Here is a 14,928-nt window from a genome sequence, read left to right on the forward strand (position 1 = left end):
CAGGTAACGGTTATTGTTTTTTTTTGCTGAATATTCAACTTAAGCAGGCAGGATGGAGGTCACTGATTCTGTTGTATTGCTTTACTGCATTCATGAAAAGTGAAATCATCAAACTTGTTGCTTATCTGCCGTCTGGCCAAAGTCTCTAGAAGACTGACTAAACAAAACCTTTTGGGGGGTATCATATCTCACATATAAATATTTTTATTTATTTTTGCTGTTTGTCCGGAATTTATATTTTACAGGCTAAATAATTTGCTTGTTGCCTGCGGTGATTCGCAATATTTGTCAACCCCTCTTTCACTTGGAGCTATATTCATTTCTGGTGCACAGTCTACGTTTGAAGGCCACCCTGATCTCTTTGTTCCGCAGGCTGTATATAACAGGGTTCAGGAATGGGGTAAGTACAGAATAAATGACTGCCAACACACGATCATAATACAAAGAGTAACTCTTGGTAAGTCGCACATACATAAACACAATACAAGTAAAAAATAGCAACACTACAGTCAGGTGGGACACACAGGTGGAGAAAGCCTTAACACGTCCAACCGATGTCCTTATTTTTAAAATTGTAAAAATGATCCGCATATAGGAAATCATTATGAAGAGGAACGTCACCAGGATAATAAAACTGTTAATTATAAAATCAGCCAAGACGTTGATGGAAGTGTCTGTACAAGCTAAACTAAGCAATGGTGGAAAGTCACAGAAGATATGTTGAATTTCATTGCTCCCACAAAAAGGAAGCTTAGATATTAGAATGACTTCAGTGATTGGACATAAAAATCCAAGAGCAAAACAGAACACTACTAATTTTAATGTCAGCTCGGAAGTCATAACAGAAGAATAGTGCAACGGTTGGCAAATTGCTAAGTATCTATCATAAGCCATGGTGGTAAGTAGATAGCACTCGCTGGCTCCAAGAGCATGGAAGAAATACGTTTGTAAGAGACAACCCATAAAAGATATGCTTTTTCTTGGCACTAGAAGATTGACCAACATCTTTGGGATGGTGACTGCAGTGTACCATATCTCCAGGAAGGACAGTATGCTGATATAAAAATACATAGGAGTATGGAGCTTTGAGTCAAGCCGTATAACTGACAATATAATTACATTGCTAGCAATAGTAAGAAGGTAGATGATGAGAAGACACACAAAGAGGAACGGACCATATCTGTGCAAAGTTGGAAACCCAACAAGGATGAACTCCGAGACACTACTTTTATTCCAATCTTCCATCTGCAATAGGAAAAACTTCATAGAAAAGTTGTTATATTTCAGAAGGTGAAAGATTTCATTAGTTACTTGAAATAAATGTGAAATCTAAACCTTTTTTTCTAGCTTTGCATATTGCAGAGAAGGATTAGAACCTCTGCCAATTTTTCCTGCTGTCTTTGACATGCATTAAATAGATTCGCCTTCTGCATATGTTCTGGAGGCCATCATCACTGAGACAAAAAGTGATAGGAAATCCAGAATTTTACAGGGCAGAAGAAAACCTTCCAATGGATGCACCTGTTGCAATGACTTACTGCATTTTGTAGTGATTATCATTAACTTGTTGTGGTTCTGGGACAGGGAATGAAAGGAACAACAGGACACAGACAGCGTGGTTGTTTAAACTCATACCTTTCCTATTTAAAACTCAAAATACAAATTTTGACTATGCCTACACTTGTATATTTAAACCAAGTCAATGACATATCAGATCAGTTTTAACATATTGATGTCTGTAGCACTTGTAAACTGAACTTGTCTGCAAAAAGTCACAGGAGATTAGCAACATGGCAGTGCAACAAAGGATCTAAATAAGTATTTGATATTAAAAATGGCTATGGCTATATTAACATAAGCTATCATTTTGTAAAAAATCTTTAATGACAACACAGAGCTGTTACTGATTTTCTTATTTTACTTTCCACCTTCATGTAAAGCATCACCATTAGACATCGCAAAAACACAAATTGATTGCACAGTGTGAGAACACTGACATAATACAATTAACCAGTGGTATCCATTGTCAGCAGCTTGGACTTTAAATTGTGATGTTTCAGTTGTTGATGCAAGAACCCATAATAACATGTAATATAAATGCATTCTGCTATCTTTTATCTGTTACAGAGACATACAAATGATTTGTTGACTGTTACATATGTAGAGTTTTCCAACAAAGTTAAAAGCAGCAAAAATTGTTGATTTTCTGGCTAGGGACCCAAGATCAACCTGTACATAATAATTTATGGCAAAACTATACAGAGCAGACAAATGTTTTACCTCCCTGTCAAGTCTCTAAAAGTGTTTGGAAATTTGTTATGTAATGGGGAATAAATGGATAGCAAAGCATTCTATTGGCCATAAGTGTGTTAAATAAAAAAAATGATTAACCATAGCAGTGGCTCTCAACCAGGGCTCTGTGGAACCCCAAGGTCATTATTAATTATTATTTGGGCAGAATGTTGATCAAAAAGTCACTGAGCAAGGAATTTATCTGTGCAGTTTGTTTTAGGAGGTTTTTGAGTTTCCTAAATACGATTTAATAATTGATTGATCATTGAATACTTGTAATCATATATTCTCACAGATCACTATTTTATTTTGTGATGTGTTATTGAAACTTTGCTGCTGTTAAGTGGTGATAAATAACTCATGTGCTAATGTTTGTGAATTGACTTTTCAAGCTAACCATACCCTAATTTATTGAAAACATGAAATTGAACAAAAATCAGATCATATATACAATTGTACATTTTTAATATGACGTTTGGTAAAATGTCAATTGAAAAATAATTTGTAAATCTGTTTTTGTTATCTAATTACCATTATATTAATAATAAAACCTTTTGTCATTATCCATTTGATGTTATGGTGTAAACAATTGTAACACCAGTCAAACAAATAGAAAATACATTGGACAATAGTAGTTGATCGCCTAATTTGTTTTAAATTGATCATGATTAAGATCATATTGTCAACTGAAAATACCACTAGGAGAAAAATGTATCACATTATATAGATCACACTGACAGAACAAGCTAGGTTTCACATGTAAGGTTTCATAGTGAATTAAAGTTGGATGAAAGAAGATTGACAATGATATATTAGCACTAGTAACAGTAGAATAACACATATAGAACAGGCTAAATAATGTGTTATGCTCCTTTGTTAACTCAATTGCAAGTGATATGAGACAAGTTTGGTGTGGTATCAGGGCAAAAGCTTTGTAAATGGAGCTCTATGTCATTTATCTTTATTAAAAGTCTTTGGAAAAAGAACATAACTACTACATATTTACCATTGTACACACCTAGCATATTACCTAAAGCTTTGTCTATGTAAACCTGACAGTGATTCTCCTTTATTTGCTCCCTTTAGGTCTGGTACATTTGTTGAAATACATTTTGTTTTATTATATTTGTTAGATAAGTAAAAATAATTGTTTTTGCTATCTGTCTGTCTGTGGGTTACGGAACACTTATACCCCTTTGTTACAATAGGGAGAGGCGGTATTCTGAAGTACTGTCCTTGGTGTTCCTCCATAGATACATTACAGTAGGTGATCTTTGTAACCCTAGGACAAAATGTGTGTTACTAGAAGGATCTGTGGGTAGAAATACCAATCAAATTTATGGAGCGATAATCTGCATTACATTATGGCTGTCGATCTCCTTCTGACAACACAATTTGCTTGGTTGTCTTTGCCTTCCTGAGACAACAATACAAATCTGGGTTATTTACCTAAAGAAGTTTTGGGTGTTCACTTTGCAATGGATATTTCACCTAGCTTAGTGAATGTGTAAAAATTCACTTTACTCAGAATACCCAATAATGTGCAAGGAGATATAAAAACATGTTTTTTTGCACAAAATGAGATAGATTGAGTAAGGAGACAGTTACATCATTCAATGTCAATGTGTTCCAGGGTCTTTAAATACATTCTTCTTTAGGGTTACAATTAAGAAAAAGATTCCTAAATCCAAAATTATTTATTCTCAGTTCTTTTTGGCACTCCACCATTACTTCAATCTTTGGACTTAGGCAAGGTTCCTCAGCATAGGATTGGACACAGCACAGCATTGGAGCATTGGTCAGAGTGCACAGTTGACAACTTTGTCTGCTCCTAGGAGGTTGTACTACACTATCTGGTTTATCTCAAGGTCTATTGCAACTTCTCCCCATGTACATATCAAAAAAGTAAGATTTCCTGTAGGAAAATTCTCATATTTAATTGTGGGTGCTTTTCAAAACCTACCAAGCCTCGTCCTCCTATTTCTTGGTTGCAAAGATTGGCTCAGTAGACACTACTGTGTACATTAAGTATAGAACCAACTCTTGGAGCACTCACTTTAAAGGCTTCAAAGAGCAATATCAACACAATTCAGATAGAGCCTAAACAGGTTGAATGCCAATTATCAGTTTTACAGAAAATTGGGAAAATTGGAGCTACAACAAGGCCATCCATCATACCCTTAATTTATGTTAGTATAAAATATATACATATAATAGGCAGGTTAGTGTATACATACCATAAGTGGGGTAATAAACATTAAATACATACTATAACAGTAAAAGCTCCACAAAATGTTGATACAAGAAATATTTGAGGGACTACAGCTGTAAATATTTCCCTGTTGAAGAAAATTGGCGCATGATTTTTATGTTTTTTTTTTGGCTCTGGATTATCTGTGGGATGCAGGTTTATTTGTATTTATTTTTTTTTGGTTGAACTTGATAGAAAATGTATTTGTATTAGCTAACTATGTAACCTTGTATTAGATCTAACACTTTCCTAAGTACTAATTAAGCCATAGGTGCTGATGTTAACATTAAGAAAAAACACAGTTTTAATATAACATAGAAAATATATATAAAAATTTGTGCCAAATGAAACAAAAAAAATAGAAGACGAGTTAGATACATTGCTTCAAAACCCTTGATCATTTACAAAAAAATTTTTTACAAAATGAACCTAATTTTGTGTTGTCTTTTTCTAATTTGTCAGCATACGATTAAATTTCTTTTTACCTTCTGTTGGAAGTGACCAAAACACCTTCCTACCTGGAAAAACACTCACCTCTAATTATTAAAAAAGCCCAAAAGAAGTAGATTTGTATGTCCTAAAGGCTTCCCGGAATATGGGATTTCATTCTAGACATAGGCTCATTAGAGCATACCTGGATTTTATATAGCCCATAGAAATCTTTTAGGAATTGTTCTAACATTATTCCTATGGGAAAAGGTAAAATCCCCAGCTAATTGTGATGTGTATACAAAATAAAAATAAACATAAAAAATAGTCTCCTCAGCAAACAATTTTGACTTCAGGTTCTAAACACAAGATTCTCAAATTCAACCATTGTTACAGATTAAAAAATACACTGTATTAACATTTTTCAAAAATGATTTGAGGTTTACATACTAACTGTTTTCTGGCGCCAACTCAGCATATTGTTGCATTATAATTACCGTATAAGCATATATGCTGCATTTCTGCAGAACTATAATGAAATGGTAGTGGTTGTTACTTGTTGCTAAACACAAAGTAAAGAAACCTATTTCTCCAAACAGTGTGAAAATGGGTTAACATAGGTCCATGAAGTTGAGCCACTTGAAATAAGCATCCTAGAAATATACCTAAAGCTAGAAATCTACTAGCTAGAAACCTTTAAGCACAGTTGGTCCAGAAGGAGGCAGAAAAACCCTTATAGGCATGGTTCAGTTTACTTTAACAGATAAAAAAATGGCCCTTTCAATTTTTAACTTTTGAGAAAGAAACATTAGCCATTTTTTAATATGACTGGCATTACTTAACCTAGTAAAGTAACAAACTTTCCTAATATATATACAGGTAGTCCCCAAGTTAAGGACATCCCACATAAGGACGACTCCTAGATACAAATGGGGCTTCCCTGCTCACTCATGTGCAGGATAGAGGCTTGATGGGGGGGAGGGGCGGTTTGCATGACTTGCAGAAGAAATCTTTTGCTAAACACAGCTCTTTCTGCAGCCTCTTGTAACTTTAATGACCAAAACAAACTCTGCAGTTGTTCTTTTTGCATATCAAAGCACAGCTAGCTACCAAAGTTAATGAATGTCTAGGCTCCATAAAGTTTTTTATTATTTTTTTTATAATTTACCAAGAAAGTAGGCAATATTCACTGAATTTATTGAGATCAGTGGGAAAAGAAATACATTTGATGATTTGGGTCTTTACACATTTCATAAGGTAATTCCCCAGGCACACAGGGGGACACATTTCTTTTACATTTTTTTTTACTTTTTAATTAAAAAAATATTTAGGGTATTTAAGGTGTATTAAGGTATTGCATGATAGATGATGCTCTAATTTCATCCATCCAATAATGCAAGCAAAAATCTTTTTTTTACATTACCTTGCAGGTTATGGGGTAAATTACACAGTAATTATTTACTCTGATAAGATACTATTATACATTTTATTTGGAACAATTTAAATGCTCCCCTTCTCTCTCTCCTAAAAGGGAATTGGATCGGGCACATCAAGACTGTCTATCAGATCAAGCAGCTAAGCAGATTAATTCGACCTGTAACAAGTTTTATGTTAGTGCTACGTACACACGTGCAATAATTATCACTAGAAAACGAACGATTAACGATGGATCCACGATTATGCACGATTATTTTGAATGATTGTATTGTGCACAATTCACTACATGCTGTAACGATAGGATTGTTCAAGTTTAATTCACCAGTACACGCACTAGATATGATAGTTTGAATGATGCAAGAAGGGACATATACAGTAGAAATTGTACTGCAGAACCATCCACGATCATTGAACGACCGTACACACAATAGATAGCGAACGATTGTTGCCCTAACAGATCACCTGGGACGGTTGTTCATTTCCAGCTACATTATTCATTCATCCATGTCATTGGCCAGTCTTTGTGCACTTTTTTTGTTAACGATTATCGGACGTTCGGTCGTTAGTCTTTGTTTCCAATGATAATTATTGCACTGTGTACATAGCCTAGGAGTGACAAACAAGACACCCTTTTATCCTCTAGGCTGCAATCCAAGAACATTTAAACATTTTTGCTTATAGATACTATGACAGTGTGTCCCTAAGAAATGCAAGGAAAGTGTTAAAGGCTCCAGGGAAATAGAGTATTAATAGGTTTGGATAGGTTTCCTAGAAAAGAAGCCAGGTTCTATAGGGCCCTGAAGCTGGCCAAGTGTGAAAGGGTGGGTTCCCTGGCCCAACCCAATCCTGGTTTGGGTTATATGCACCGGCACTCAGGTGCAACTGGGAGATGATCAGCCAGTGTGTTGCAGGCTGTAGTGTAATCAGTCAGAGGCTGGAGTGTGATGGCAAGGCCGCCAGAGGGTTCCAGGGTGAGAATGCAGCCAGAGGGTTCCAGGTTGAGAAAGCAGCCAGAAGGATCCAGGCTGAGAAGGCAGCCAGAGTGTTCCAGGTTGGAGGAAGTATGTTCCAGGCTGGGAAAGGAGCCAGAGTCTGTTCCAGGCTGCAGGAAAAGGGGACAGAGCTCCAGGAAAGCCAGTGGGCAAATAGGACTTAAACTGGGAGTGAACAGTGGTGATATAGCCTGTGTTAGAAAAAGAGGGCACGCAGTGAGGTAGCCAGATGCCCAGCCGGGCTACTGTTTATTATTTTGTTTTAAAGTTGTGGAGTGTGCTGTAACTCTTAGCTAAAGAAATACTGCTGTTACTTTGAACTTTTGGAGTCTGCTGCCTATTATCCGCCCTGTAAGCATCCCTTTACCATGAGCAACCCCCAGTAATATACCACAATACTTAATTTTTGCCATGCTTTCATGCTAACCTACATTATAAGCTGGCCTTGACTATCAGTCCTATTATTGGCCTTGGTCCATCTTTTCAGGTCATCAACTCCCTCCTCTTTCCAAAATTCGCAATTCCAAGTCCCAATATCCCCCTTTGGGATCCAATTCAGTCTCTTAAATTACACAAATTTCCTTGGCCAAATGGGTTTTTTGCCATCTATTACAAAAATATTTCTGCCTTCTTTTTTCCTTACTTGTCACATTTTTTTTAACAGATTCTCAAGGGTGAGGTTTTTGGCTCTGATACTTTAACTGCAGGTATTTGTATGATCCCCATGCTTAATACAAACCATTTTTCCTGGGCTAACAATAGGTCTATTTCACTCTTAAACATGATTTGGTAGGATAGCATCACTAAATGTGACTACCTTTCCAAGAATTTTGTATCTATTCCGAGTTCTTGCAGTTGTGGTGCCACTACATGTTCCTTGCTTCCTCCAAAGAGCTTTTATTGATTTTATCCGGCATAGATCCAGACCTAGAGTGGCTAAAAAGATCCTCTTCCTTCCCAAATTAAAACACTTTCTGAAACTCGATCATTTGCTTCACTTTACTCCTTATGTTTTATTCCTTCACTGTGTCTCATTTCGTACCTCTAGTTGAAGCACTTTGTCCAGTCTATGCCTAAATTTAATGATAAACCTCTCTTGAACACACCCTTTGTGTTTGTGCTAATGATCCTTTAAGCAAAGGTATACTTTCTTGCTTTCATTTCCCGTCACCTATCAGATATATAAAAAGATATACAAATCATATTTCAGCTGTCCACTTGGTGATTAGGTTACATCCTGGGCTTCACATGTCATCTGGAGTGCGTGACTGGCTAAATCGGCGTAAAGCAGCAATGCCATTTGCATTCCCTATAGTGTGGAGAGAACCGTAAGACAATTTAATCACTATTTTTGCTGCATCAACAAAAGTCAATTCTCAGGTAAAACTAAACACAAAATTGTATATTCCAGCCTTGATTCTGCAATTAGGCCTGTTCCCCTTGATGATTCATTACCAGTTCCGGTACCGCCACATGATGGACTTTCTTCTGAAGAAGGTGATGAGGAATGCACTGGAGTTGCAGCCAGTTACAACCTCGAATCATCTGATCTTGATTACTTGACTGATGAGGATTAGGCACCAGAGACCCTTACATAAGCAGAGCTGAATGATCTTGTTTGTGATCTAAATCTCTCCAAAGACAAAGCAGAACTTCTTGCTTCAAGGCTTAAACAGAAGCACTTGCTTGCAAAGGGTGTAACTGTAACTCACTATAGAAAACGAAATCATAACTTCACAACGTTCTTCAGTAGTGATGGCTCACTGTGCTACTGTCACAAGACCATGTTCCACCTGAATGGTGTATCTTCACTGATTCCTCTAAAAGAAGCTTGAAAGCAGTCTTACTGCATAATGGTAATTCCAAACTGATTGCCCTTTCCGTTAACTTAAAGGAGTCCTATGACAACATGAACTTACTACTTGAAGCAATCCAGTATAAAACACACCAGTGGAACATCTGTGGGGATCTAAAGGTCATTAGCTTGCTGATGGGAATGTAAGGGGGATTCACAAAATATTGCTTTCTTGTGCCCATGGGACAGCCAATCTACGGGAGTCCATTATGTCAAGCGTGATTGTCTACCTATAGATAAGCCATAGGCCCAGAACAAGCAGTGTCAAGTTTCTGCCTCTGGTTGATCCACATAAAATATTTCTGCCACCTCTCCATATCAAGTTAGGCGTGATAAAGAACCTTGTAAAGGCCATGGGTAAATCAAACTCCATGGGTTTTCAGCACCTTGTTGAGAAGTTTCCAAATTTCTCATTTATAGGGCCACAGATCAAGTCTGTTTTGCAGGATGATGTTTTCAAACAATCTCTCCCAGCAGCTGAGCTAGAAGCTTGGGATGCATTCAAGTGGCTGTGTGAAAATTTTTTTGGAAACCATAAGTCTCCTGCATACAAGTAAGGAGTTCAGAATCTGCTTGATTTATACCAGAAACTGGGTTGTCGCATGTCAATAAAAATACATTTCATGCACTCACATCTAGAATTCTTCCCGGAAAATCTTGGTATGGTGAGTGACAAACAAAGAGAACGTTTTCACCAGGACATTCAGTTACATTCAGCACTGCTACCAAGGTTTCTGGAATGAAAGTATGATGGCTGACTACTGCTGGATGCTGTACCGCGACAATCCAAGGAGTACAAAAGACAAGGAGTACAAAAGAAAATCATACTCTAAGGATTTCTGAAGAAACAATGGTACCTGACTGACACTGTTCAGTAGATCTATACCACAATGTGCCTTATTTTACTTCACACTGAAGATGTATTAACATTCACTTCAGTGGTGCTTACGTTTTAGTACAGAATACATGCAGGTAAAATGTTACCTATAATACAAACTCAAGAACTGTAAGTGTTAAAGAAAAACTGAAAACAGATCTGAATATTGATTTAGAAAAGTTTGTTGTGGTTTCTGATGATTAACAAAACACATTTTTTGTTGACCTGTGTAATTGTCAAAAAAAACTCCTAAACTTTATATTTTCATTTGCAAAACAAACCTTGAGGAGGCCTGGTGTTCTAGGCACAGGTAAAGTGGAAAATCTCTTGGTATTACACCAATGAATTTATGATGTCTAAGCTTCACGACTCCCTGGTGGTGTTTAGTAAACATTTTGGCCTGGAGATATCAGAATGTCATTGGCCCTCAATCTTCATACTTATGTTTGCAAGTCATTTGTATTCTATTGTTTCTTCTTTTATATACAATCAATACAATATTAAAACAGGAAAATCTTTTTGTATTGTTTTCTCTTATACCGTATTTTTTGCCGTATAAGACGCACTTTTTCTTCCCCAAAACTGGGGGGGGGAAAGTTGGTGCGTCTTATACGACAAACACCGTGTTTCCCCGATTTTTGATAAAATAATTAAAAAAAGACACTCACCCGTGAATAAGACATCCCCCGATAGCCGATCCTGTGTGTCTCCTCGATGCTGGCTGCAGTGTGTGTCACCTCCTGGCTGCAGTGCAGAGCCAAACTGAAACTAAGAAGCCGGCACACGCGCCCCCGCGATTCTGAACCAGGAAGCACTGAGTGATCAGAAGGGGAATACGGTATGAATGGCACATGAGTGATCAGAAGGGGAATACGGTATGAATGGCACATGAGTGATCAGAAGGGGAATAATTTTCCTCCTTTAAAATTGGGTGTGTCTTATATTCTGGAGCGTCTTATACGGCGAAAAATACGGTATATATATTTCTGATTTTTCTGTTTTTTAATTGTGCTTTTCCCAACCAAGTCTACTTTTCAAGAAGATTTTGCTGGGGATTTTTATATGATTAGTTTTGTTTTTGTGGTTTTAAGTTTATTATTTTGTGGTAGAGGTAATTAATTTTACATACATGCAATAGTAAATGTAAAGATAATTAAAACTTTAACAAACACCAAGTAGTAGTTTTATAACAATGTATTTATAATACATTTGTCCTTCTAGGTAATAGATGTAAAATACAGACAATTCTCAGTTTAATTAAATGATTTTGTGTTTGTTTCTCAATTGTGTCCCATGGGAGTTGGTCTCCACAGACAGTCCCATGTTTGTCACATATTTTGTACTAATGATCCAACCAATTCTCTACAGATGTGTGTATACTAATCTGTCTTTTTATTAGTAACCAATTAACCTACTGGGAATATCTGATTCAACTGTAAACTAGTAACTAACTGGGAGAAAACAGCTAGGCTGCGCTTGCAAACAAAACTATTTACAGATGAATATCCAAATGAAAATGTTAAACATATCTGGCTAAAATAAATCTTTAGTTTGCAAATAAACTTTGAATGCAAAGTTTTTCCATGATACAGAGCATGCTGAGCAGGTAGGCATTTATAAGAAAGCCCAGAATTAGCTTCTTAACTATTGACTGCAAACTAAAAATCCAAATAGGTGCATTATATAGCTCAAACCACAAACAAAACTATAGATTATTTTTTCATCAGTTCACCTGTGTTTTGCCTCTTTCTTCATGTAATTTTGTTACGACAGTTTGTGACAGTTGTGTTCCAAATGAATACAATGGACAGGAGCTTTATCTAGATAGATGGAGCTCCTGTCTTTGTGGAATGAAGGACAAGTGATTAGGGAGGGATGTAAAGCTGCAAGAGCTGCAATGGAATATTATTTTTCTTTTGAGGTATCAATATTAACCTTTTTCTGGGAATAGGTAAGGGTTACTGTGTACCAGTAATGGGGGTTGGATAGCTGGGGCCTCTTTATTAAGAGGACTTCTAGATTACAAGTAAGCTCCCCGCCCACAGACCCCCACAGCACAGGGGTTACATTTGTGGGATGAGGATCTCTTCCTCAACAATGGCTCTTGCCACTGGTGAGTGTTTTTGTCAAAAAGGAAAGTTGCTTTATACTTTTTGCCCCTTCTGTCCTTGGAAAACAAAATTTCACAAGACCTTTTGAGGATAGGAGAGGGGGCAGAAAAGCTTGATGTGCTGATTACTTTCCCAGAATTTTTTTAACTTTTCTAGTGGTCTAGTTTGACCCCTTAAAAACCTTAGGTCTTACTAACGCGTTTTTCAGGTATATGATCCGCGTCACAGGGCCTTGTGTGTTAAAGAACTTAATTCATACAGTCTTGAAGGTACAGCAAGGTACGCATAAACCATCTGCCCTAAAGCCTATATTCTAATGGATATTTAATGTAAACAAAAGTGCAGAGAGAATGGCAAAGCACTCCACCTGGTCCCAGGTATTGTCAGGTATGGTGGAGCCCTTTGCCATTTTCCTGCTACCTTGGTGTCAGAATGTTTTGACAGGCAAAACTAAATAAAAAAGAACTGAAATATGGTTGAATTGACAAACAAAAAAGCCAGTAGAGAAACATGAAGACTAATAAGACCACAGACATTTTGGGACTATGAGTTGTCAGATGCACTGCAGCTTTCTTAGTGGTAACAGAGGAAGAATGTGGTGGAGTTTTTTTCAATCCTTGTTGGTGTTTCTGAGCTCTTTGCTTAGCAGTACATGCTGATGCTCGCTCTGCTCGTGGTAGTTAGAGATGTGGGGGGTCTTTTATTGTCTGAACAGGAAGAGGCAGTACATACAGGTAGTCCCTGTGTTACACACGAGATAGGGACTGTAGATTTGTGCTTAAGTTGAATTTGTATGTAAGTCTCAATGGATTCTTGTCTCAACATATTATTAGGCAGCATGGTGTCGGTTACTGTAAAAAATCCTCACTGTAAGTTGATCACAAACAAAGCAAAAAAAAAAAAAAAAATATGTAGCCTAGACATTCATTAACTTCTGGAGCAAGCTGTGCTTTGATATACAAAAAGAAATAATTGCAGTTTGTCTTGGTCATTCAAGAGTTACAAGAGGCTGCAGAAAGAGCTCACCCCCCCAAGATCACCCACAAGCTTAGCTGTGTTTAGCAAAAGATTTCTTCTGCAAGTCATGCAATCCAGCCCCTCCCCCCTTCAAGCCTCAATTCTGCACACAAGCAAGCAGGGAAGGCCCTTTTGTATCTAGGAGGCGTCCGTATGTCGGATGTCCTTAACCCAGGGACTACCTGTATAGGTATATTTTAAAAAGATTACACAAGTTCACACATTTTTCTTCTTCTATTAAAAAAAGGTTTCATTGAAATTTCAATAGAGAACAAAATGAGGCTTGATGAGCTATTAGAACACAGCCCTAATCCCAAAACCTAGAAGAAGAATAAAGGTTAAAAAAAGGCTGGGGGAGGAGATGGCCTAAAATACAGGAAGACAACAGACTGTTGTATAAATGAGTATAGGCCTTTTCCACCAGGCTCTCAACCCTGAGCAGTATCTTATTCAGTTTTTCCATTGTTGCTATTTGTACTATATTTAGAAGCCAATCCTTAACGGGATGTACAGATTTTTTTTAGCAGCATTCAAAACATGGAAAAGAAGAGTTTTTTGTACTTGATGGGGGGTGTCTGTGGTGAAGTAGGATCTGTGCAAGAGTTAGAGATGATCATCTGTATTGGTTGAAACAAGGTTTTAGATGTCTTTCCAAAAAAGTGTAATAAATAGGCAACTCCGCCACAGAAACCTATTCTGGGCAGGGTCTTTCTATGTCACTGACTGTATCTGTCTGTCATTTGCAACCCCTAGTTATTGTACAGCGCTGCCTAATATGTTGGTGCTATTTAAATCCTTTTTATTAATAATATATGAAAGTGCCTTCCTTATCACTGCAGAGCCAGCACAACTTGTCACATTGAGTATAAAACTTATGTAAAATATGAGGGACTCTGTAACACTGTGTATGAATCTTTAAATTGTTTTCCTGTATATTAGGGTTTTGCTATCCCTTAAGAGTTAAAAGAATAATGTTCTCCCATTCATGGTCTGAGAACTTTACACCTTATTATCTCTGACATTTTCTGCAGAAAAGGTCTGCATTAGTGGGTTGGTAAGTTCTTGGTAAATAGATGATTACGTGTCAAAGTGGGCCAGCCAAAACACACAATTGTTTAAGAGGAGTTAGGTGTCGTTAGAAAGGAAAATGGAGTATTAAGGGTAGGAGGTTACTTTGGTTTCAGAAAAGTGTGGTTGCCTTTCATGACGGAGGCCCTTGTCCAAAGAAAATGACTAGCTGTAAGAGGATAGTTGGGGCGCTGACCAAGACAAAGGCAGGATTACTCCAGATTGGAGAGCCTCAGGAACAAAATATAGTTGATAGCGTCAGCACAAATAGTCAAAAACTGAAAAAGATGCCTCAATAAAAAGGGATTTGGTTAGGAGGCAATCCAATTTTCAGAGTTCAATAAAAAGTCTTGCAACAGGAGAGTTAGGTTTTGGTGGGAGAATCTACATTCCATTTCACTACTCTGAAGAGGTGGCAAGCCTAGTACTATTTATGAACATGTGGTAGCCCAACGCTACCAAGATGTTGAGGGGCTGTAAAAACTTTAATCCTTCCAAACTTTGTGTATGGAGCACTGTATGTAATATTATATGATAACAGTAACACAATACTAGCCCATATTTAAAATATGAATACCGAAAAAACGAAACAGAAAATA

At 37.1% G+C, this 14,928-nt stretch overlaps 1 protein-coding gene across 1 annotated transcript; it reads right to left on the reverse strand.

Annotated features, from left to right (window-relative positions):
* Positions 1–219: 219 nt before the first annotated feature.
* Positions 220–1,378, reverse strand: LOC140340987 (olfactory receptor 6N2-like). The gene has a single exon (XM_072426471.1). The coding sequence runs from the start codon at positions 1,264–1,266 to the stop codon at positions 301–303; it is 966 nt and encodes a 321-aa protein (XP_072282572.1). The 5' UTR covers positions 1,267–1,378; the 3' UTR covers positions 220–300.
* Positions 1,379–14,928: the final 13,550 nt, after the last annotated feature.

This window comes from Pyxicephalus adspersus, chromosome 11 (genome assembly GCF_032062135.1).
Source record: "Pyxicephalus adspersus chromosome 11, UCB_Pads_2.0, whole genome shotgun sequence".
In the NCBI taxonomy this organism is placed as follows: domain Eukaryota; kingdom Metazoa; phylum Chordata; class Amphibia; order Anura; family Pyxicephalidae; genus Pyxicephalus; species Pyxicephalus adspersus.

Coding starts and splice junctions, on each gene's coding strand:
- LOC140340987 (XM_072426471.1), bottom strand. CDS start 1,266: ATGAAGTTTTTCCTATTGCAGATGGAAGATTGGAATAAAAGTAGTGTC.